The 25,154-nt window shown below is 38.9% G+C and overlaps 1 protein-coding gene across 1 annotated transcript in view; it reads left to right on the top strand.

Annotated features, from left to right (window-relative positions):
* cpe (carboxypeptidase E) overlaps window positions 1–19,464 on the top strand; it is a 28,493-nt gene extending 9,029 nt beyond the window's left edge. Inside the window, exons 2-9 of the mRNA XM_015942270.3 lie at window positions 11,610–11,806; window positions 11,891–12,058; window positions 14,122–14,239; window positions 14,501–14,683; window positions 15,699–15,838; window positions 16,165–16,264; window positions 16,498–16,616; window positions 18,372–19,464. Coding sequence (XP_015797756.1) covers window positions 11,610–11,806; window positions 11,891–12,058; window positions 14,122–14,239; window positions 14,501–14,683; window positions 15,699–15,838; window positions 16,165–16,264; window positions 16,498–16,616; window positions 18,372–18,470 — 1,124 coding nt within the window. The 3' untranslated portion in view covers window positions 18,471–19,464. The remainder of the gene's footprint in view (window positions 1–11,609; window positions 11,807–11,890; window positions 12,059–14,121; window positions 14,240–14,500; window positions 14,684–15,698; window positions 15,839–16,164; window positions 16,265–16,497; window positions 16,617–18,371) is intronic.
* The last annotated feature ends 5,690 nt before the right edge of the window (window positions 19,465–25,154 follow it).

Raw genomic sequence — 25,154 nt, 5'->3', positions numbered from 1 at the left:
CGCGCGCGCGCAAAGATATACTTGTTTTCAATTACATTTATTGGGCCCACTTACTTTTTCTTAGGCCCACCCACAAATGAGTTTCTGGCTACTCTAATGGTGACATATGACAGACTTCTCTGAGCTCCGCAGCCATTACACTTTTCACGTCGCGCACCCCCTAGCGGCAGCTTACGCACCCCCAGGGGTGCGCGCACCACACTTTGGGAATCCCTGCTATAAGCAATACACTTTGGTCTCTGTTGCACTTAGGCTGGGCTGCATGGTGTTGCTTTGCAGCAAGAAGGTTGCAGGTTCGAAACCCGACTGTGGTCTTTCTGCGTGGAGTTGCATGCTCTCCCCATGCATGTGTGGGTTCCCCCAGGGTGCTCCGGTTTCCCCCACAGATCGCAACATGCCCTATAGGTTAACAATCGTACAACGCTTTGGATAAAAGCGTCTGCGAAATAAATAAACATAAACATAGCCTAGCTGTTAGCCTGTCAGTTCTGCAGTTTTAACACACTGTAGCATAACTTGGAATAGAGTCACTCTCTCTCTTTCCCAGTTAGATGTCAAAGCCCCAACTTCTCACTAATTACTGATACCACCAGTTTCTTTATCATCCTCCTTCAGCCGATGGTTTTATTCCATCTTCTGGTGTTCCTTCCTGCTGACGTCCCTTTCACTTGGGATCACTACATCTATCATTACCTTTCCATAGTTTGTCACCCATCATGTAACTTAAAACGGTTGTGTGTTCGAATTCCAGTTCAAACTCTTCTCAGACACGATAACAATGTCATGCTTGGATGTTGAACCAAAGTAAGAAGGTCAAACATAGCTTAGCTTTACTGCTAATCTACATGTAGCCTGCAAGCTGAGTCCTTCCAGTCTTCTCCACTGCATCCACCTGAGTGTAATCCTTTCTGCTACAGAACATTTGAGTTTGGACGGTTTCACTCGTGGTTGATTTGGAGACATCTGAGCTTATTAGAAACAGCAAACACAGTTTATCTTCATAGCTGCAGGTCAGGCAGTTGTGGATGCTGCAACATAAACTGTTATTCATGTTTTTGATAGACTAGCATTAAACTGATGTTGGAAAAATGAATGGAAGTGAAAAAAAAAAGAAATACGGAGCAGCCAGCCACATTACTATGTGTCCTATTAGGTAACATATGGTATATTCAATATGATGTGGCTTTTAAAGGGCTCAAATTTCTGCTAGAAGGCCTCATACTGGGGAATGAATCCTATAAAACTCCACACATTTTTGGATGTTTTCCTGTTCGAAGACTTGGCGCCTCTTCCTGTTGAGCAGTTGATGGAAAAGAGAGATAAAAAAGAAGGGGACATCGATGGAGAAAACTGCAATCGTCCCAGAAATATGAGTGTGACGAGGGAATATAAAACGGGTTGGTGGACGGAAAGGAGTGGGTATGAACGAGAGGCAGAAAGTGGATGAGATTAAGGCCAATGCATCAGCTAGAGATCATTTATTGTACATTAGACACACACACACACACTTATATATATACATATATCTATCCATCCATCCATTTTCTGAACCCGCTTGTCCACGCGGGGGGGACACACACACACCTCAGGACAATTTGGACAGACCAATAAACCTAACAGTCATGTTTTTTGGACTGTGGGAGGAAGCCGGAGTACCTGGAGAGAACCCACGCATGCTCAAGGAGAACATGCACACTTCATGCAGAAAGATCCCAGGCTGGCAAGCGAACCCAGGACCTTTTTGCTGCAAGGCAACAGCTCTAGCCACTGCGCAGCCTATATGTGTGTGTATATATATACATATATATATATATATGTGTGTATATATACATATACATATATGTATATGTACATATATATATACATATATGTATATGTACATATATATATATATGTATATGTACATATATATACATATATGTATATGTACATATATATACATATATGTATATGTACATATATACATATGTATATGTACATATATATATATATATATATGTACATTTTTTTTATTTATTTATTTAGGAAGAGGGGCAATACATATTAATGAACATTTCAATAAATGTAAATATGCCAGATTATAGCCTTGGGCTAATTTCCATCTGCAGACCCTCCGGCAGGTTGATGTTAGACACAAAGTAGTGTAAACATACAGAGATAGTATTTACAAGTCATGTGACAGAGACAAAAACAGTCATCCCATTATACTAACACAAACAAATGTCCAAGAAAGTGGACACAGAGAACAACATAGACAGCAATAACGGAAACACATCAATTGTATTGCACAAACCCTGATACTGCATATGCCCTGACTGTCGTGAGATTACATTCACCCATTACACTAGCAGTTGTTTCCCTTTTAATACTGTACCAACTCTTTTCCCGGGCAAATAAAAAATATAAGTATTAGACATGATCACATGTTTGTGTGTCCCTCAGCCGCTGTTTTAAGTGACTCTTAAAGATGTTTAGATTGGTACTTTCCCTCACAGATAGTGGAAGACTATTCCAGAAGGTCACTCCCTGGTATGACAGAGCAGTCTGTGAAAAGGTAGTCCGCCTGAATGTCAGTTCACAGTCACCTCTAGCAGTGGCTCGAGTCAGTCGAGACCCGATAACACTGCTAGACTTTTGTTTAATAAAATCACTCATTGGTGGTGGTGCCAGACCATGTATAACTTTATATATTAAACAGGCTGATTTAAATAATTTAAAATTAGTAAAATTTAAAAACTTGTATTTATCTAAAATTTGACAGTGGTGATATGAGAGAGGTTTTTTATCTAATATTTTCAATGCTCTTTTGTAGCATACTTCAATTGGCCCAATAGCAGCCGAGCTCGTATAGGACCAACTGGTAATACAATATTCAATATGAGCCAGTATCATAGAATGCAGGAATGTAATCACTGCTGTGTCTGTTAATGACGTACGGATATATCTAAAGTTCCGTATATTAACATTAACAGTTTTCACTACTTTACTATTATGTTTTTTAAAAGTTAATTTAGAGTCTAATCGCACTCCCAAATACTTAAATTCCTCAACATTAATTAATTCATGTACACCCAAGCAAACTTTTCCTGCAGCCACGGTTGTTTGAGGTTTACTGAAAAACATTGATACGGTCTTGTTAAAATTAAGGCACAGGCATGAGTCTTTCAGCCATTTTCGTAAATCACGTAATGCCAGTGAAAGCTGATGGGCTGCATCATCCGGAGTTTCGGCTTGCGTAAAAATTACCGAATCATCAGCATACATAATTGTGTCCACATTTGTACATACATTAGGCAAGTCATTTACATAAAGTGAAAATAACAGGGGACCCAAAATTGAACCCTGGGGAACACCTTGCATGCAGTTAAGATAGGGTGATTTGCTATTCTTTATTTGCACACATTGTATTCTATCTGATAAATAAGACTGTATCCATTTAACAGTATGATTACTAAAGTTAAATGTTGACAGTCTAGACCAGAGTGTATGATGATTGACAGTACATGTACATATATATATATATATATATATATATATATATATGTACATATGTACATATACATATATATATGTACATACATACATATATATATATATATATGTACATATATACATATATATATGTACATATATACATATATATATATATGTACATATATACATATATATATATATGTACATATATACATATATATATATGTACATATATACATATATATATATGTACATATATATATATATATATATATATGTGTACATATATATATATATATATACATATATATATATATATATATATATATATATATGTGTGTGTGTGTGTGTGTGTGTGTATATATATATGTACATATATACATATATATATGTATATATATATATATATATATATATATATATATATATATGTATATATATATATATATATATATATGTCACCAAGAGCAACATTTTAGTGATTTTCTCCGCAGCGTTCCTGAAGGTGTGTAATAAGATATCAGAGCAGCAATAACCAATGGCCGCTGTATTATTGTAATGTTATGTTTACTCAAATCAAACAGGCAGACAGACTTAGATGGAGAGTGTGTTTACTCACTAACTCAGTTCATATGTCTCCCTAAGCACCTGCTCCTGTCAGGGTTGTCACGACGACAGAAAGGGCCCCCATATCTCACAATGTAGGCGCACTCGTCACCTGAGAAACCACTTATTAGCTGTCAGACAAACTGGGAATTTCTGACAAATATAAGATTGAGAGTTTTTGTCAGGTCAAATAAGTCATGTTGACCATTAGCAAGAGGAAAATGTCTGAGGTAAAAGAAATGCAAGTTACGCATGCACGCAAGTACACACATCTAAGCATCAGATCTTTAACATTCACACCAAAAACAAAAATAATAATGTTAGTCTTTTGCATTTTTTTTATTAATTGCAGGCAATTGTGTTATAACAATACTAGTAATATGCTAAGGTGATATTAAAAGGTTTTAATAACATTTAACTATTTTCCAAACCACCCCTGTATTATAGAGATTTTAAGTCATCGGTTGTAAGAGCTTTCTTCAATGAAACATATGAAGTCAAATATGTGGATCACCTGCCAGTTAAAGTGTTTTCAAAGGATGCCTTGTGAAGTCGTACATAAAAAAGAAGTAAACCTTAACAGAATATTCCAAGACACCATAAAAAAAGAGAACATTAAAAACGTTGCTCAAAAGCTGGTCATTGTCTTTCAAATCAAAAGCTAAATATTCCTTGAAAGAATGCAAATCCTAACTGTAGAGAAATGATGGAGATGTTCCTTATTTATGACTCATCTTCTCTTATCTGGAAGTGGTTGAGTGTGGTTTGTGAACAACTCACAGCTGTAACAACATTTCCATTTCTAGTTGAGTCGTAGCTGTTTTGTGTCTCTCTACCAAAGCTGCAGGAGTATTTGTAATGATTGTTGTCGAAACGTTTGATCGAAGTCCATCCTGTAGTTTGAGAGACATCGGGCCTAAAAACAAACAAATGTAAAGGAAAAACACGATTGACTCCATATCACCAAAAACAAAATAAATAAATAAATAAAAATAGACATTTTGAGATTGCTTCTTAAAGTTCTGCTAAACATCATTTAAACATTAAAGACAGTAAAGGATCTTTGTTCTGTAACAACCTCATCCTCCATGTCTGCTTTGTTAGAACGTCCTAAAGCCTCCAACAAGCGCTTGTGAATGTAGAACATCTGGGCACAAGATAAGCACACGCTACTATCCATGACAGTAAAGATCTCAGAAGTGGTCTTTTAAATCAAAAAGAACTATATCAATATGTGTTTGAGTATAAAATATTTTTTGGACACTAACTCTTCTTAGTGCTTAGTCCTCTGATATTTTCAGGGAGAAAGGTAAAAAATAATTCAAATCAAAATGAGCTAATTAATAACAGTAATTTATGCAGAATTCAGATGAGTGCACCATTCTGCCTGAGCTGCTCACAAACACATCCCATCCTCAGACCTAAACCACATGAACTGGTCTGTATGTGCTCTACATGAAAACACGTCAGATCTGTTGTCCGTCGCTCACTTCTCTTGTTGTCTGCCCCATAAAACATGTTTCTCAAAGCAGAGAAAGGTGGTGGTCTCCAGGTACATTGCATCTGTGTAATAACTTAAATCTGTGTAACTCAGTTTGGCAGAGACCAACTTCAAAGTTTAAGCATGTGTGTGTGTGTGTGTGTGCGTGTGCGTGTGTGTGTGTGATAGCTCTGTCAGGCTTCTGAAGCCTGTGAAACATATTCACCGATCTCAAGAGAGAACAACTTAATTTTAGTCTTGAAAGCATTAGTGGCAACTCAGAAAGATGGAACAGATTGGGGCACTTAAAAATAACCTAACTGCCAGATGTGTGTGTGTGTGTGTGTGTGTGTGTGTGTGTGTGTGTGTGTGTGTGTGTGTGTGTGTGTATAGGCGAGCAGCTAATAAAGCTACTGGCAGCTGAAAATACATCAAACACTCCAAGAAACAGGGAAAAAAAATTCACAAAAGAGGATGAAATGGAATTTTAACATTCAAATGCTTCTTTACTTCAATACTTTATACTCAATACTCGACATTTCTAGTTTCTAGCTGTTGAATCAGTTCTAAGGAGTGAAAAACAAGTAGTCCAACTTGAGCCAAATGTGAACTACAAAAAAAGCACTAAAACGTTATTAATAAAGCGGACGAAAACACACACACACACACACACACACACACACACACACACACACACACACACACCCCTTACAATCTACCAACCCTGGGCTATGCTTCACAACCTGATACGGATTTGATCAAAATAAGCCTTTCTCACCAACATTTAGAGACATTTGTTCAGGAAAAGCTACAGAATACATTTGAGTGATAGTTTAACCATAATCTGCTGTCTCTTTCAACATTAGGCAACATAATTTTCCATGTCTTGCAACTCACAGTCTCTAACATGTTATACAATATGGTACAGGCCATCCTTTTTCACAATTTGAATACCATCCATCCATTTTCTGAGCCCGCTTTGTCCACGCAGCGCCGCGGGGGGGGGGGGGTGGGGGGGGGGGGGGTGCCCTGGACAGAGAGCCAGTCCATCGCAGGGCAACACAGAGACACACAGGACAAACAATCATGCACACACACACCTAGGGACAATTTAGACAGACCAATTAACCTAACAGTCATGTTTTTGGACTGTGGGAGGAAGTACCCGGAGAGAACCCACGCATGCACAGGGAGAACATGCAATCTCCATGCAGGAAGATCCCAGGACCTTCTTGCTGCAAGGCAACAGCTCTAACCACTGCGCCACTGCGCAGCCACTTTTTGAATACGTCTTTACTAAAGCAAAAAACATCACCCCTGTTTGCTGTACCAAACAGAAACATGATGCATATACCTCACCGCATACCTGATCATATTTCTGAATGCATTTCTTCCAACCCAACACAAGAAGAAGAAGAAGAAGAAATCATTTCTATAGCGCCTCTCAAGATAAAAATCATGAGGCGCTTCACAAAAACAAAAAAATGTTAAAATATAAAAAAGCATTTAGAAAATGTTTAAAAATATATTTAAAATGAGCAAAAATAGACAATTGTGATTAAAACATGTTAAGAAAGAGAGAGAGTGAACAGGAAAGAGGGAAACCAGTGGATCCTGAGGAAGGTGGAATAGGTGGGGAGAGCAGAATAAAGAGAGAGTGGTGAAGAAGGTCATACAAAAGCCAGCTTGAACAAGTGAGTCTTCAGCTGCTTTTTAAAGGAGACCACTGAGTCCACTGATCTCAGGCTCAGGGGGAGAGAGTTCCAGAGTCTGGGGGCCACAGCAGCAAATGATCTGTCACCTTTGACCTTTAGCCTGGTGCTGCACAACCAGTAGGCTATGATCACTGGACCTCAGGGACCTGCTGGGGGTGTAGGGACTAAGAAGATCACCAATGTAAGATGGTGCTTGTCCATGTAAGGCCCTATAGACCAGAACCAGGATCTTGAAATGAACCCTGAAGTTAGTCTCTGACTTTGAGAACCAGCTTGTCTGGGGCACAGATGAGGATCTCAGTCTTATCTTCATTCAGCTGTAGAAAGCTCCCACCATCCAGGTTTTGATAGAGTAAGCAGGTGTGTAACAGCTGCAGCTTAGACGTCTCATGGGGCTTAAAGGAGATGTACAGTTGGATGTCATCTGCATAAAGATGGTAGGAGATTCCTTTGAAGGAGCTCAGGATGTGCTGAAGAGGAAGCAGATAGAGGAGGAAGAGCATAGGCCCCAGCACAGAACCTTGTGGGACACCATGGGTAAGGGAGGTGGTGGAGGACCTAAACTTGGAGACGGCCACAGAAAAAGAGCGCTCAGAGAGATAAGAGGAGAACCACTCCAGAGCAGATCCTGATAGGCCTACCCAGTCTCTCAGCCTCTCCAGTAGCAGGTGATGGTCAACAGTGTCAAAGGCTGCAGTCAGGTCCAGCAGGACCAGAACAGAACAGTCCCCTGCATCACTGTGGGTCAGAAGGTCATTAGAGACCCTAAGAAGAGCTGTTTCAGTAGAATGAGCTCTACGAAAACCTGACTGGAAGCTATCATAGACGTTATGTTCATCAAGAGCAGCTGTGAGTTGTTTAGCCACAACCTTTTCCAAGATCTTGGAGATGAACGGAAGTTTAGAGATGGGTCTGAAGCTGCTATGGAGAGAGGGGTCGAGACTCGGTTTTTTAAGAAGCAGGTGTATTACAGCATTCTTAAAGTAAGCAGGGACCTGACCAGAAACCAGAGAATCATTAATTATAGAGAGCACGCTGGGACCGATGGACTGAAAAGCACTTTTAAACAAAGATGAGGGTAAGATGTGGAGGGGGCATGCAGAGGTCTTCATAGAGTTAACTAGTTTGGTTAACTCAGGCAAAGAAACAGGAGCAAAGCTATCTAGGATGACGGGCCTGGTTGGAGTCGGGAGAGGCAGTGATAAGGCTGAAGGAGAGATGCTAGATCTAACCATATTGACTTTGTCCACAAAGAAAGACAGAAAGTTCTCACAGTCTGCAACAGAGTGGATGGAGGCTGTAGGAGAGGCAGGAGAGACGATGCTGCTGATGGTGTTAACAGCACCTTGGGGTTCCCTTTGCTCTGGGACAGCAGGTTGGAGAAATAGGAAACCCTAGCGTGTCTGACTGCAGAGTTAAAGGATGTCAGAAGGTCCTTTAGGTGCAGCAGATGGACGTGGAGATGGGTTTTCTTCCACAAACGCTCAATTTTTCTGCAGTGGCGCTTCAGGCTGCGAAGGCTGTCATTAAACCAGGGAGTAGGGTTCACTGCAGGAACTGATCTGGTTCTGACAGGACAGATGTTGTCCAGAATGGAGAGGCAGTGCTCGTTAAACTGAGAAGTTAAGGAATCTGGGTCGTTATCAGAAGAACAGGGTGGATCAAAAGCAGCAGAAAAATTGCTAGCTGTGCTCTCATTAAAAAAACGAGACCTAACCATACGGCGAGCAGGAGGTGGGGACGCAGAAACTGATAAGGTAAAGAAAATGCAATGGTGATCTGAAATATAAACATCCTCAGGACAAACACTGTCAGCATTTAGACTCAGGGTAAAAACAAGGTCTAGAGTGTGCCCCCTGGTGTGTGTGGGGCCAGAAACATGCTGGGTAAAGCTGAAGGAGTCCATAAAACCGGAGAAATTCATGGCAAAGTGATCGGAGGGATCATCAACGTGGATGTGAAAGTCACCAACAATCACCAGTCTGGACAGCTTCACAGTGGAGAATAGAAAATCACTAAACTCCTGAAGCAAAGAGCTGTTTGGACCAGGTGGACGATAGACCACAGCACAGTAGAACGGGTCCTTACGCCCGACTTTAATCAGCTGCAGTTCAGAGGAAGCAAAGTGACCAGAGGTTGTAGAGCTACATGGAAGATGGTCTCTGAAAACAACAGCTAGGCCTCCACCACGACCAGAACCCCGGAGCTGGCTAAGAAAAGAATAACCACTCGGGCAGAGTTCAATCAGAGCAGAATAATCAGATGTTTGCTGCCAAACTTCAGTCAGAAACAGAAAATCCAGGTTTTTAGAGAGAATTAGATCACTGAGCAGGAAGGTCTTATTGTTAACAGAGCAGGTATTTAATAGAGCCATGCTGAGTGAGGTGGAGGAATCAGAAACTACAGAAACAGCTGGAGTTAGAGGACGTAAATTAGCAGGGTTAGATCCACGGTGTTTATAAAAACCACTTATGGAGGGAACAGGAGAAGAAACCACTGAGGAATGAGGATAAAGATGCATTCATAATTTGTACATGAATGAAAAACAATGAAACATGATTTTAACACAATATTTATTACCTTCAAACATAAAACCCAAATGTTTCATTCTTTTTTACAGTGCAGCCCTCTTATTTAATGTAAAATGATGAAAATTGTTGATAAAAAGTTGTTTTTCTGACTAAATTGACACATTTCTGCAGGAATTTCTGTGCTTTGTGAAAGTTGTCCTGAGGACACCTAAATCATTAATGCCCTCTGTGGGACGTTGGTAATAGACCTGCCACCAACAGGCTGCTCTGCTCTTTGCATCAGGCTACACACTCAGTGACCACAACCCTCCTAATCTGCTGTCTGTGAGTCATTACTGTCCAAACGGAGCTCCAGGCCGCCACGTCTACTTCTGTAACCTTTCAGCTGATGAGTCACGGTGTGTTGCTCTGTGTCAGGCTATCCCTTTGGTAATTAAAAAGTCTTTATTGATTTTCTTTGGAAATATGGAAACAGACAATAGATACTTTCTCAATAATTTAAGAAGCGGAACAGTTCAAAGGGGGAGTAACACCATGGGTGGAGACTTACCGTAATTCCCAGTCTATAGAGTGCACCTCAATATAAGCCGCACCGGGCTAAAAGTCGCAGATATCTACTGAATTGAAAACGTAGTTTAACTGAACGTAACTGAACCGATCAGTATCAAACAAAACAGAAACGGTATTGATTAGTTTATTCATCGTCCTCCTGCGCTCTGAAACCACTGAAGTCCTCTTCTTCAGTGTCGGAGTTGAACAGCCTCAGAAGAGCTTCGTCACATACCTTTTCTGTGGCGATGTCAGTGTCGCTTTCCGTGTTGCTGTCATCATCCCCGGGTGAAGCTGGGAAAACAAGCAGCGCCGTTTTAATGTGAAAAAATCCTCCTGGGTGCTTTCCGTAGCGCTCCTTTAACCATTCCTTCATTAGACTTTCCAGCATCCATCCTTTCTGGTTGACTAAAGCCGCACCTCATTATAAGCCGCATGGTTCAAAGCGTGGGAAAAAGTAGCGGCTTATAGTCCAGAAAATACGGTACTTCAACCAGACTTCCTGTTAGAAAAACACCTGGAAAAAAGGCGTTGTCTGGAGGACCGAGAGCGGCACTGAGGCAATGATTGATATCACCCCCCTCAACCCCCCGCATGTGCTCTCGAAGTTTCTCAGTCAGAAAAAGAGTTGTTAACATTGCTGTTTGTTGATTCCAGCAACATAAACAAAAATACAGATTCTGTGCCTGCCACGTGAAACAGTAGATTTAGTTTGTCTCTGTTTCACATTTCATTCAAAATAATGAAATATTTCGATAAATACTAAATAATGCTAAATAATAGCTCACGATGAATGATATTAGCATCACGGCTAGCCGGCTGTCGTAAGAAGTGTGTTGTGCAGTAGTCTGGATGTTGGCACGTCTGTGAGAAGTGACGGGTGAGGCACCGAAGTGTCCTCGCTGCTTTTAAAACATCCATCCACCGCTGATGTGCCGCCATTTTAAACAAGCGAAACAGCAAACGTGTGAACAAGCAACCATAAACAACACAGCAAGCAGAAGTAAAAAAAAGATGTCTTCTGCAATGAATCATGGGTAATGGTGTGAAGCCGAGAATACCGTTGATATTTTGAGTAAGTTGCATAAAACTGCCAAAATAATGATTACACATGTTAACAACTCTATCAGACACTCATCTATACAGTACAGGTTATCAGCCAAAAAAAAGCTGATTTAGATGTTACTCAGAATCAAACAGATAGTGTAAAGCCTTTGCTCCACCTGTTAACAGCTGTGTTTTTCTCTTTTGCAGGTGAACCTGAGTTTAAATACATCGCCAACATGCACGGCAACGAGGCGGTAGGCAGAGAGCTGCTCATCAACCTTGCCCAGTACCTCTGCAACCAGTATCAGCAAGAGAATGAGACCATCATCGATCTCATCCACAACACCCGCATCCACATCATGCCCTCCATGAACCCCGATGGCTTTGAGAAGGCAGCCTCACAGGTGACACCAAAAACCCAAATAACGAGTTTGTTACGACTTTCTCAGCGTGCGTTTCCTCTAACGTTTCTGTTGTTTTCTGACAAGCCCGGAGAAATCAAGGACTGGTTTGTGGGCCGCAGTAACGCACAGGGGGTGGATCTGAACCGTAACTTCCCCGATCTGGACCGTATCATCTATATCAACGAGCGGGAGGGTGGAGCCAACAACCACCTGCTGCAGAACATGAAGAAAGCCGTGGATGAAAATACTAAGGCATGCTAACAGTTCGTGTGATTTCATAAAACAGCTGGTGAATGTTGAGTATTGCTATGGGATCATCAAGGAGGTTAATGGAAAATGGGAGGCAGGGCCTTTGTGTTCTTTTTGCTCAGCAGAGGTTTCAGCCATTTTTGCCATACTGACTCTTTCTCAGGGTGGAATTATGAACACTGATCTTAATGTTTTCCTGTTTTTATCTTGAATGTCTTTAGAACGCAGGGCATTATGCTTTACTTTTTGAGATCTTTTAGCCTAAGTCAGACAGATTTTATAGAAGTGATTTTGTTTTACCTCTGACCTAATAATCACACCTGGGTGTATTTAGGGAAATTGAACTCAGTTTCCCCATTGATGTAGTTAACCACTAGCCTACAAATCTTGTCAGACCGCGGCAGTAGCAAAATATTTTGCTCTGCAAGTCAGTCTATCCACGCTCCATTGTAGCCTCAGCAGGTCTTCCATTGGCCCAAATGGTTTTGGGTCTATGGTAAATGGCCTAGCACCTTCTTAGGGTTCTACAACCCCCCAAGGTGCTTCACAACACAATCGGTCAATCACCCACACATTCACACGCTGGTGGGGATGAGCTGCGATGTAGCCACAGCTGCCCTGGGGCACTGACAAAGGCGAGGCCTGCCGAACACTGGCGCCACTGGTCCCTCAAACCACCACCAGCAGGCAAGGTGGTCTTGGCCAAGGACACAACAGCAGCATTCTCTGGTCGGAGCCGGGATCGAACCTGCAACCTTCCAATTACTGGACAACCTGCCCTACCTCCTGAGTTACTGCTGTCCCCTTTTTAGCCAGTTACAGAGCTCTAGGTTTGTTGGACAGGCTTAACTCTAGAGCTGCAACAGAGAAAAACTACAAAGATGGTATTGGGTCATGAACAGTGCTCAAAATGGCACCAACTTTGAACAATTTAGACTTGGGTTTTTCTTTGAGACATGAGCAGATAGAGACTTAAATCTTTTAACCTATAAAAGGATGTATTTGCTTCTGCATCTACGTCAGTGTAAGGCTTGACTTATTTCTGTAGCAATGAATACGGTTCATTGCTTTTTGCTGATTGGTCATAGCTTTGTCCAATTTTGTATGCAAACACTTAAAGAGCAAGTCACCCCCTACAATTTACTAACTCCACTCCCACTTCATGTTTGAAAAATGCAATAAATGCTGTTGCCTGGCAGACCGAGAGGGTGGAGCCGCTAACAAATACACACACACTCAGGCTCACAATGGCATTGTGACGACATAATGTACCAGCTAACATCATAGCATACCTCTTAGCCAATAGCGGTGGCAGATTTAAATTAAAATGCAGTGCAGAATTTTTCCCTGACGACGGTGCAACACTGCCAGTTTTAGGCAGAATATTTAAATTTTAACTAAGATGCACTGAAGTGCCAAATTATTGACGACACGTGTCTGCAGCACAATTGGACACTCGTTTATATAGTTTATCAGCAAAAAAAAAGTTGATTTGGGGGTGACTTGCTCTTTAAAAAGTCAACCTTAGATTCTTTCCGAGAACCAAGCTCCGTCTAAGGGTGCACATAAAGGATAGCTAGCCAGGCTGGTTGATCACGTGATTTAACAAGAGGGTGATTTATTTTTCACACAGGACCAGGTTGGTTTGGATCACTTTTATCTGCAAATCAACAAAATCATCATTAGAGAACCTTTTCTATTTACTCGGGTTGCTGTTTGTGATGTTTCCTGATCTGTAGCATCCAAGTATTTAGCAGAAACAGAAGAGAGAAATTAGTCACCAATGATTGAGTTTGTTTCTCATGAATGAAAAGATTATTTTTGCATAAATTCAAACTCATAGTACATTTGTTAGCAAAAGCACTGTTCCAGGTCTTTTTAAACATAAAAGATAGATTTCTGTCTGTTGCCTATCTTTTTAATTGTCATTCTTATCAGTAACACTATTGCATACAGAGATAGCCCTGTGTGAATATTTTAGATAAATACATTCTCTATTTTTTTCGTCTCAGTAAATGCAAAATGTTTTTAATGGTTCTCAACATTATTTTTATTTTTTTTGGTAGCTGGCTCCTGAGACTAAGGCTGTGATCCACTGGATCATGGACATCCCCTTTGTCCTCTCAGCAAACCTTCATGGAGGAGATGTTGTAGCCAACTATCCATACGATGAAACCCGCACCGGTAAAACACTAAACACATTCTAGGAGGAGCTGTGATAACTTTCTTTTATTACTTGGCTATTTTGGTGAAAGTAAAGGAACAACTATTTAAGGTGTGACTGAAACAAACTTTTTATTAGTTTTGTTTCCAGAATTCCTTCCAATGTAAACTCAAACCAGGTGGATAACATGTTTCATTTTAATCAGAAGCAGCTGGAGGTGTGCTGTTATCTAAAACACGTCCTGCTTTTGTTTCACTCCTCATCTGTTTTCATTATTTAAGGATCTACTCATGAATACAGCGCCAGCCCTGACGACGAGATGTTCAAGTCCCTGGCCCGAGCTTTCTCCATGTACAACCCTGTCATGTCCGACCCTCACCGACCTCCCTGCCGCAAAAACGATGACGATTCCAGTTTCAAGGATGGCATCACTAATGGGGGAGCCTGGTACAGTGTGCCGGGAGGTAAGAGACAACCTATTCTAGTAAAGATACTCATGTATTTCCAGTCTAATGAAGGTTTCTTTTGAAATGTGGCATTGCAGATGAAAAGTTACTTTGTTTAACGTCATGTTAGATTTGGTGACTTTTAGTGGTTCGATTAAAAACCAAACACACATTTGGGACTTTTCAAAATGAATCAGTTCAGGGAGCCAGCTTTCCAGGAGTGATATTAGAGTCTCTGGGTGGAAATTTACTGTTTAATGAGAGATAGCTGGTGAAAATGATGTGTAAACAAATCAGAATGCATATAGGCACAAACAATTAAGAGAAACTGACACATTTATATGGTGCTGCATCTGCAGTGATGCGGGCGTTGTGCCGGTCTGTCGTGGTGAAGAGATGGCTGAGCCGGAAGGTCGATCTACGTTTCTACCCTCACCTATGGTCACGAGCTTTGGGTAGTGGCAGAGAGAATGAGAACGCAGATACAAGCGGCCAAAATGAGTTTTCTCTGGGGTGGCTGGGCCTTAGAGATAGAATGAGAAGCTTGGTCATCTGGGAGGGGCTCAGAGTAGATTTGCTGCTCCTCCACATTGAGAAAAGCCAGTTGAGGTAGCTCGGGCATCTAGTTAGGATGCCTCCTAGACGTCTTCATGCTGAGGTTTTCTGGGCATGTACAACCGGGAGGAGACCCAGGACACGCTGGAGGGACTATGTCTTCCAGCTGGCCAGGGAATGCCTTAGGATCCACCCAGAGGAGCTGGCCCAAATAGCTGGGGAGAGGGAAATCTGGGTCTCCCTGCTTAGGGTCTCCCTGTTCCCGAGACCCAATAACAGAAAAGCAGCTGAAAATGGATGGATGACACATTTATATATAAATAGTTGTTTTCTTTATGTTTAACTTTTTCTCCCTTCACATCGGGGAGGGCGGTGCCCCTATGAACGAGTGACCCCAATGATTCTGTCATTGTTATTTTTTCAGTCTCTCTGCCTCTAACATCAGTTTCTTTATTGCATGCTGTCTCATCTCATGCAGGGATGCAAGATTTTAACTATCTCAGCAGCAACTGTTTTGAGATCACTCTGGAGCTCAGCTGTGACAAGTTTCCCAACGAAGACACTCTCAAGACCTACTGGCAGCAGAACCGCGACTCCCTTGTCAACTACATCGAGCAGGTTGGCAGCACTCTGCCATCAAAACTATTAAATTATGGATGGAAAGGAAAATTCCTGACTCGTGACTCTACACGCTATTGTACCTGCACCTGCCAGACTAATCTCACCAGTTTTTCTTCTGCTTAACATGATCTGACCAATGAGCACATCGATTTACAAATGGAAGAGAGATATTGAGATATAGAGAGCTTTTAAAATCCTAAAACGAGCAGAAAACATTTAACACTCAGCAGAACATTTAGATTACACACTTTATTAATAAAATAATAATAAATATTAATAAAGTATCCTTGATTGATTATTTTGTCCATGTGTGTTTGGTGCAGGTTCACCGTGGCGTTAAGGGCTTTGTGCGTGACCTACAGGGCAACCCCATTTCTAACGCAACCATCTCAGTGGAGGGCATCGACCACGACATCACCACGGGTATCAGCATTTGATGAAAACTCACACCACCTGTGTTATTTCAAACATTTCAATGCTAAAGGAAGTAGAATGGTAAAATGCTGCGACGCTGCCATCTCATGGACATAGTTAGTAATACATTTTCTGCAAGTGTCTTTTTTGTTTGTTTAAATGAGTTTAAATAAACAGAGGTTGATTTAAACGTGACTTGATACTTGATAACCATTTATTAAGGCAAAATCTGCATTTTATAGCCAAAGATGGAGACTACTGGCGCCTTCTGGCTCCAGGAAACTACAAAGTGGCAGCTTCTGCTCCAGGATACCTGACTGTCATCAAGAAGGTGGCTGTTCCCTACAGCCCTGCAACAAGGGTAAGGCACACTAAATAAATAAATAAATAAATAAACAAAAACTTGCTTCCACTGTTGTGCAGAAACCTTCTCCTCCAGAATCTCAATTTTAAACCTACAGCAAATTTAAATTGTGGCACAAAAAGTTTGTTTTAATGCAATTAAATAAAAAAGACACAGCAAATGTTAAAAATACTAGTTTAAACGTGGATCTGTCCTCGTTTATGCTCCCTTATTAAGCCTCCCTTCTAGTGTTACTGTTTAGGATTTTTGATTTTCAGAGACTGGAAGTGAGGAAGAAGGGTCTCTGAAACCTAAATTTAGGTAGAAGGTGACCTAAATTGTGTGACAAAATTACAATCCTCTTCTAATTATTGAGTATTTAGTGAGCATCTTAAGTACAAGTGAAACTTAAACAATTGGAATATGATGCAAAAGTTAATTTACGTCAGTAATTTAACTTAAAAGGTGAAACTAATGTTTGAAACAGACTTATTACATGCTGTCAGGGACCGAGCAGTAAAACTCCAGGACAATGGTATAAAAAGAATATCTTCTCCATTTATTTCATAAAGAATTAAACAAAATCAAAACAAAAAACCAGGCCCAAAGGAAAAAATGGCCACAAAAATAGCCTTAACTAAAAGTAAAAAGCAAGACTCTCTCAAACTGAGACACAGGGGAATTTATACACACAGGCTAGCCTACGGACAACGAGGAGGGGAGAGACAGGGGAAACACTAAGACAAACAGTAAATAAACCTAGGAAACTAAGTCAACAAAGTATAACTACCACAAAAAAGTTTAACTAATACATTGTAACAAAATCTGGTAAACTCAATAGAGCTTCAGAACGTCTGGTTTCTGGTTTCTTCATTATCAAGCTCCCTGCTTCCAGCAGCCAGATGGAATGTTCCACTTCCTGCATGGAGTTACACTGGGCGTGTCCCCTCTCTCTGCCAGTTCATCCAATCTCAGAATACAAATGAAAATAGTTAATGATCAAAAAAACTATGTGTAAGATAAATTACTAAATGTGTGCACCCATTAGTAAGCATCATACAATATTGCCAAAATGAAATAATAAACCAGCATATAGAAAAAGATATTTAAATAATACTAACACTGAGAAATGGCTGGAGGAACCTCCACACATGCAAAACCAGATATTTCAGTCTCGATGTGTTATAATTGCGATGCATACGGTTTACAGCTTATGAAAACTAATTGTAAAATCTCAGACAATTGTGAAAAGGTTCAGTATTCTAGACTCAAACTCTAATCCAGAACTCCTGCAAAGGGTTCTTGAGCCTTTAGATGGTCTCTCAGTCTGAGCTGAATTACTGAAATAAATAGATTTTTACATCACATTCTAATTTTTCCTCTAATAGAAAATCAGTCAGGTTAAACAATGTTTGAGTGAGGTTTCAGATGTTTATTTTTATTATTATTTTTTTTGCAGAATCCAAAATGTTATTAAAACAAACACGTTGTCTTTAACAATTAGTCATTTAAACTTTAATAGATTTTTAAAAGTTGTGAAATTAATATTAAATAAATTCCAATGACATTTTCTCGCCTTTTAATGATCTCAGTTTTGAACCTAATGAGGCCCTGATACCACCGTGTCATGTTTTAAAGACAATTACCAGTTTTATAATTTTACTTCCACGTGAAATAAATAATATTTTGTGAAAGATATTTTTTATGAATCTGTTTACTAAATGAACACGTCTGTACTGCTGTTTTCTCACCTCACACACTCTTCTCTCTCAGGTGGATTTTGAGCTGGAGTCCCTGATGGAGAGAAAGGAGGAGGAGCGAGAGGAGCTGATGGACTGGTGGAAAATGATGTCAGAGACACTGAACTTCTGAAGCGTTTCCTTTTTTTGTCTCGTTGATGTCCGGCGCCTCCACACATCCATGTAATTTATTCATTTTGTTTGTGCGTGCGTGTGTTCGTCCACACTAAACAGAAAGCTTTGATTCTTTTTGGTTTTCTTCCTACTGCTAATCGAATCGGTTATTCTGTTTTGCTTATAACTCCCGTTGCTTGTTAGAAATCCTGCACACGTAAAAAAAAAGGGAGGATATCAGCAGGGTGCCTGGTGGCAGTCAGAATGGTGTAATTATTGTGTTCTTTACTGTACATGTGACATATAACCAATGAATGACTGAGTAATTATGTAGAAAAGCCGCTTACATTATTATATCATAGCTCTGTCGATAAAAACTCACCTCTCTTCCCATTTTTCGATGTCTCTGTTTCTCCAGATTTTAGTGCAAAAATAAAAATGACACCATCACACACAAAGAAAGTCCAATTCCCATCGACTGTAAACAGTCTGACAATTATTCACGATGTCTCAACTTTGTAAAATATACACGACATAACAACACTGGTTCTATGGAGAAAATAAGGGACGTTATAAAGCACTGTACTCAAACGTTAAGACTCATTTCCCTGTATGTTATTGATGCTAAGCTTTTTTTTTAATGCATCAAAGCTTTGATCATGGCACAACGTTGATGGTTATAATATAAACTGTATTTATGACTAGTATAGCACAAAAAGCTGTGTTTTTATTACTAAAGTTACATTAAATATATTAACAATTAATTACATTTCTTCATGTTGATTTACTCAAAGCCATGTCTTTGTATGTGCACTACAGGGGCTACTGTAGTCCCCGGACAGATATATTATTGTAACATTAATCTGATGCGGTTGTGACAATTATTTGGCTGTTTGGATGCAGTTCTCAGATATTTGAAACTACAGATGAGATTTATTGAATGTAAAGCTTTAAAGAATAAGTGTGAAACAAAGTTTGACCTGATAAATAAAAATCCCCTTTATGTTGTCAAACTGTTTTTTGTCTTTGTTTTCACTCATTCAGAGAAAACTAGAAGCCTTAACAAGAGGTTATACACACCGCCGCTTCCTGATGAAACTTTTGTAAGTTTTCACAGAACTTTTAAAGTGGATTTTTGTGGAATTGCTAATTCATATCATACCTGTGGTATAGAAAGTTTTATGAACAGACTCATTTTGGAGTAGCCAAATAGATGGCTAGTGTGAGCTAAAAAAACCTTCATTTTGAATAAACAGTATTTCATAAAACTTTATGACTTCATGAATTTCAAATTTTATGGTTGGTAATTAAAAGTTTGCAGCAGCATTATTTGTTGCATCCCTTCAGGTTTGAAATGTGTCATAATTCTGTAAGTAAGTGGGGGAGTAAGTAAGTAAGTTAGTAAGTAAGTGAGTAAGTAGGTAAGTTAGTAAGTAAGTAAGTAAGTAAGTAAGTAATTAAGTGAATAAGTAAGTAAGTTAGTAAGTAAGTGAATAAGTAAGTTAGTAAGTAAGTGAATAAGTTAGTAAGTAAGTGAATAAGTAAGTAAGTTAGTAAGTAAGTGAATAAGTTAGTAAGTAAGTGAATAAGTAAGTAAGTAATTAAGTGAATAAGTAAGTAAGTTAGTAAGTAAGTGAATAAGTAAGTAAGTTTGTAAGTAAGTGAATAAGTAAGTTAGTAAGTGAGTGAATAAGTAAGTAAGTTAGTAAGTAAGTGAATAAGTAAGTTAGTTAGTAAGTAAGTGAATAAGTAAGTAAGTTAGTAAGTAAGTGAATAAGTAAGTAAGTAAGTTAGTAAGTGAATAAGTAAGTAAGTAATTAAGTGAATAAGTAAGTAAGTAAGTTAGTAAGTAAGTAAGTAAGTGAATAAGTAAGTAGGTAAGTTAGTAAGTAAGTGAGTAAGTAGGTAAGTTAGTAAGTAAGTGAATAAGTAAGTAAGTAAGTAAGTAATTAAGTGAATAAGTAAGTACGTTAGTAAGTAAGTGAATAAGTAAGTAAGTAAGTGAATAAGTAAGTAAGTTAGTAAGTAAGTGAATAAGTAAGTAAGTGAGTAAGTAAGTAAGCCAGTAAGTAAGTAAGTAAGTAAGTAAGTTAGTAAGTAAGTGAATAAGTAAGTAAGTAAGTAAGTAAGTGAGTAAGTAGGTAAGTTAGTAAGTGAATAAGTAAGTGAGTAAATAGGTAAGTTAGTAAATAAGTAAGTAAGTAGGAAGGTAATTATGTAGGTAAGTACATAAGTGCGTAAGTAGGTAAGTTAGTAAGTAAGTGAATAAGTAAGTAAGTAAGTAAGTAAGTAAGTAAGTAAGTAAGTGAATAAGTAAGTAAGTAAGTAAGTAAGTTAGTAAGTAAGTGAATAAGTAAGTAAGTAAGTTAGTAAGTAAGTGAATAAGTAAGTAAGTGAGTAAGTAAGTAAGTGATTAAGTAAGTAAGTAAGTTAGTAAGTAAGTGAATAAGTAAGTAAGTAAGTGATTAAGTAAGTAAGTAAGTTAGTAAGTAAGTGAATAAGTAAGTGAGTAAGTAGGTAAGTTAGTAAATAAGTAAGTAAGTAGGTAGGTAATTAAGTAGGTAAGTACATAAGTGAGTAAGTAAGTAAGTGAGTAAGTAAGTAGGTTAGCAGGCTTGTAAGTAGGTTAGTATGTGATTAAGTAGGTAAGTAGGCTTGTAAGTAGGTTAGTAAATAAGTAGGTAATTAGGTAGATAATTAGGTTAGTAAATAAGTAGGTAATTAGGTAGGTAAGTAAGTGAGTTAATAGGTTAGTAAATAAGTAGGTAATTAGGTAGGTAAGTAAGTGAGTTAATAGGTTAGTAAATAAGTAGGGAATTAGGTAGGTAAGTAGGTTAGTAAATAAGTAGGTAATTAGGTAGGTAAGTGAGTAAGTAGGTAAGTAAGTGAGTTAATAGGTAAGTAAATAAGTAGGTAATTAGGTAGGTAAGTGAGTAAGTGCAAGTAACTAGGTAAGTAAGTGTGTAAGTAGGTATATAAAGAGGTAATTAGGGAGGTACGTAAGTGAGTAAGTAGGTTAGTATGTGATTAAGTAGGTAAGTGTGTAAGTAGGTAATTAAGTAGGTAAGTAAGTGAGTAAGTAAGTATGTAAGTAAGTGCGTAAGTAAGTAGGTAAGTAAGTGTGTAAGTAGGTAAGCAAGTGAGTAAGTAAGTGATTAAGTGTGAAAGTAGGTAAGTAAATGAGTAAGTAAGTAGGTAAGTAAGTAAGTAGGTTTAGTAAGTAAGTAAGTAAGTGATTAAATAGGTAAGTAGGTTAGTAAGTGAGTAAGTAAGGAGGTAAGTAGGTAAGTAAGTGAGTAAGTAAGTAGGTAAGTAAGTAAGTGTGTAAATAGGTAAGTAGGTAAGTAAGTGAGTAAGTAAGGAGGTAAGTAGGTAAGTAAGTAGGTAAGTAAGTAAGTGTGTAAATAGGTAAGTAGGTAAGTAAGTGAGTAAGTAAGTAAGTGTGTAAGTAGGTAAGTAAGTAGGTAATTAATAGGGATGCGCCGGATACTCGTTTCAGATGAGTATCTGGTACGGATAAAACATTTTTGACGAATACGAGCATGAAAAGAGTAAAACTCGTAAATATCTGTAATCGTGCTGAAGGAAAATCCTCATTAGGTAACTGACTGTGTTCATGCTCTGTGATTGGCCAGTCACATAGAGCACCCGCCCCTCCCTACACACAAAACTCTGCAGCCGGGAACTCAGTCCCTGTCTGGCCCATCCACGCACACACACATACAGTAATGGATCTCTCTGTTTTCAAGTTTTCTATTTGTTAAAATAAGAATTTTGGTGCGGCTGATGCTACAGTAAGGTCACACAATGTGATAGTGGCTATCACAGAATGTGGCCATCTGCATCTCAGTAATAATGCAGATCTCAGAGTTCAAATGCATTTTTATAAACCACATCATCAGAGAAGTTATTAGAAACAGTTAGTGTGATGTAAACGTCATTAAAACTGAAGTTACAGTAAGGTCACACAATACGATAGTGGCTATCACAGAATGTGACCATCTGCATTTCAGTAATTATGCGGATGTCTTTCATTTTCCCTCAAGATAACAACAACAAAAGGTGTTTTGTGACGTTTGTGTCATTTTATTTCCCTTTTATCTCCACCATGAGTGGCATTGGAGTCACAGGGAAAAAAAATGTAGTAACCAGAAAATCTGCAGTGGTTTCTAATAAACTGAGGATGTGGATCACAACAATTTATTTCAATAAATGGAAGTTCAGAACATTTTACCTGCGGACCTCGCATGTTGTAAAATCTGTTTCATGTTAGGAAACATTTCATGTCAAAGTCCTGCTTATCGCTGCATTTATTGTCCCGTTTGTTTGCAATAAGCATTAACAAACGCTCTTTTTAATATCCATGGTCCGCGCCGTACAACTTCCTCAAAGCTTACGTAGTTTATGGTTTTAGCGTAGCTTCTTCTTCTTTTATGCCAATTCAGGAAGTACAGATGCAACAAAACACACCACTGCCCCCTGGGGTCACAAATTGTGAAGGGTCGCAGAATTTGGTGTAATACCGGACGCGAACTGAGCCGGGAGGCTGCAGAGTTTTGTGTGAAGGGAGGGGCGGGTGCTCGATGTGACGTGCCATTCACAGAGCGTGAAGACAGTCAGTTACCCAATGATGATTTTCCTTCAGCACGATTACAGATATTTACGAGTTTTACTCGTTTCATGCTCGTATTCGTCAAAAATGTTTTATCCGTACCGGATACTCATCCGGCTCATCCCTAGTAACTAATATGTCTAATTATGTCAAAATACAATAAAAATTAACAACTTCCATTGTCTGTGCCACAAATATCCAATTTGTTTAATTTTCAACATTTGCCAACATTTGCTTCACCCTCAGTTTAATGCTTTTGCCTGACAGGTGACAACCAAACACAAATTAAAACCTAAAGATTGATCACAGCTACAACCGATTCAGGTCCAATTTAAGCTGAAGGAAAGCAAGTCTTAATCTGACTGAGGCTCATTTTATCATTAAACCAGCATGAATGGAACTGTTCTTCTCTATTTAGCTTTGCTTTTATTTTACTTAGTCCTCAAAAAGGATCAGAAGAAGGTTATTAGCAGCATGCTACACAATATTCATTTAGTACTGAGGTAATTTTGTGTTTACTGGGTGGAAAAGAATAAAAAACACACTAATGCTTTTACTATTTTAGTGCAGATGTAAAAACATTTTGTTTTTCATTTATATTCTCCTTAATAAAACACAGCACCAAATGCATTTGAAACATGAATATTACACTGATGTACTTTATTGTGATCCAATAAAAGAGATGATATTGTTAGCTACAATTCATTTATAGCAAAATAAATCATTAGCTGTGCTTTCTGGCTGCAAATAATCAATTAAAATAAAATATAACAATGAAAAAAAAAAAGAATATTTACTCTGCAGACATCTTTCTTTCCAAACTACCTGAACTCTTCCTGGTAAACAAAAGCACTAGAGCCGTTTAGACAGCTTGCACAGTCTTTCTTGGGATGAACAGTGTTGGTTTAATGGCAGTTCCAGTCAAACTTCAACTGGAAGACTAATTATTTAGCCTGCAGAGTGCAATGAAAGTGAACTGACAAACTGGTGATGAGAGAGGAGAGATGATGGGCAGATGTGCTTCTGAGGGTAATTGGCTACAGGTGAGTGGAAAAAAGTTTTCATTGAACCAGTCGACCATTGAGAGAGAAGCACGGACAGACGGGAAGAAAGAAACATTAGGAAAAGAGGAGTGGGAGGCTATGCCAGATCCAAACATTACACATATAAAACACATTTGCTTCAAGATTTCATTTTTTATCACACTAATGAGCACATAGCTGAGATATTTTAGTTGGAATTTGGTGGGAAAAGGGAAAACACCTGCATGCATGAAAATGTTAGACACAGAGATCTGCTGTGAGTGGGTGAAGGACATCAGAAAGCACACGTCTCTCTAATCTTTACAACAAGGAATGTTTCTTTGTATTTTTTATTCTGCTTTTGCAAACTGTTCAAAAGTTAAAGTCAACTGCAAACAGCTGACATCAAACAGTAGTGGTCTAGCACTGAAAGAAGCAGCAAAAACACAAAAGGTGATCAGTGCAAACCATGCAGATGTAGAGATGGCTGCCAAAACTGTGCATCTTTCATTTTTTTACTCCACATAAATTTAATTTAACAGTTTTTCTCTATCATTAATCAACACCTACTGTTGTAAATAACAGATATAGATGATATTTATCCATATCTATAAGTTTTTATGGGCTTACAGGAATATTCCTCCCCAAAATTAATTTTCCCCTTCAAATTTCTTTTGTTGCCATAAGACCCAGAGTTAGATAAGTGGGTCAAAGTATTTTCAAATTCAAATTCTAAAATACTTTATTAATCCCAGAGGGAAATTGATTGCTGCAGTAGCTCAGAATAATAATAAAGTCATCAAAGAGTTGTTGTATATTACAATGGCTGTTGGCAGGAAGGATCTCCAATAGCGGTCAGTGTTGCAGCCTGTTAGGTATTTTATATGCGCCACCTGAAATAACACACCTTACATAAGTAGAAATAGAGGAGAGAGGGAGAAGGCATAACTCCCTCCGGAGCTTTCCATCGACTCCCTCCCATATTACCTCTCCTCCACTACCTGAAAGAAAGTTAAAGCACATACAGATGACTTGGTAAATTGTAACAAACCTTTAAACAGACAACAAA

This window comes from Nothobranchius furzeri, chromosome 4, assembly GCF_043380555.1.
Source record: "Nothobranchius furzeri strain GRZ-AD chromosome 4, NfurGRZ-RIMD1, whole genome shotgun sequence".
NCBI classification, from domain to species: Eukaryota; Metazoa; Chordata; class Actinopteri; order Cyprinodontiformes; family Nothobranchiidae; genus Nothobranchius; species Nothobranchius furzeri.
Note: the sequence above shows the minus strand (reverse complement) of the source record. Positions and strands in the feature narration are given on the sequence as shown.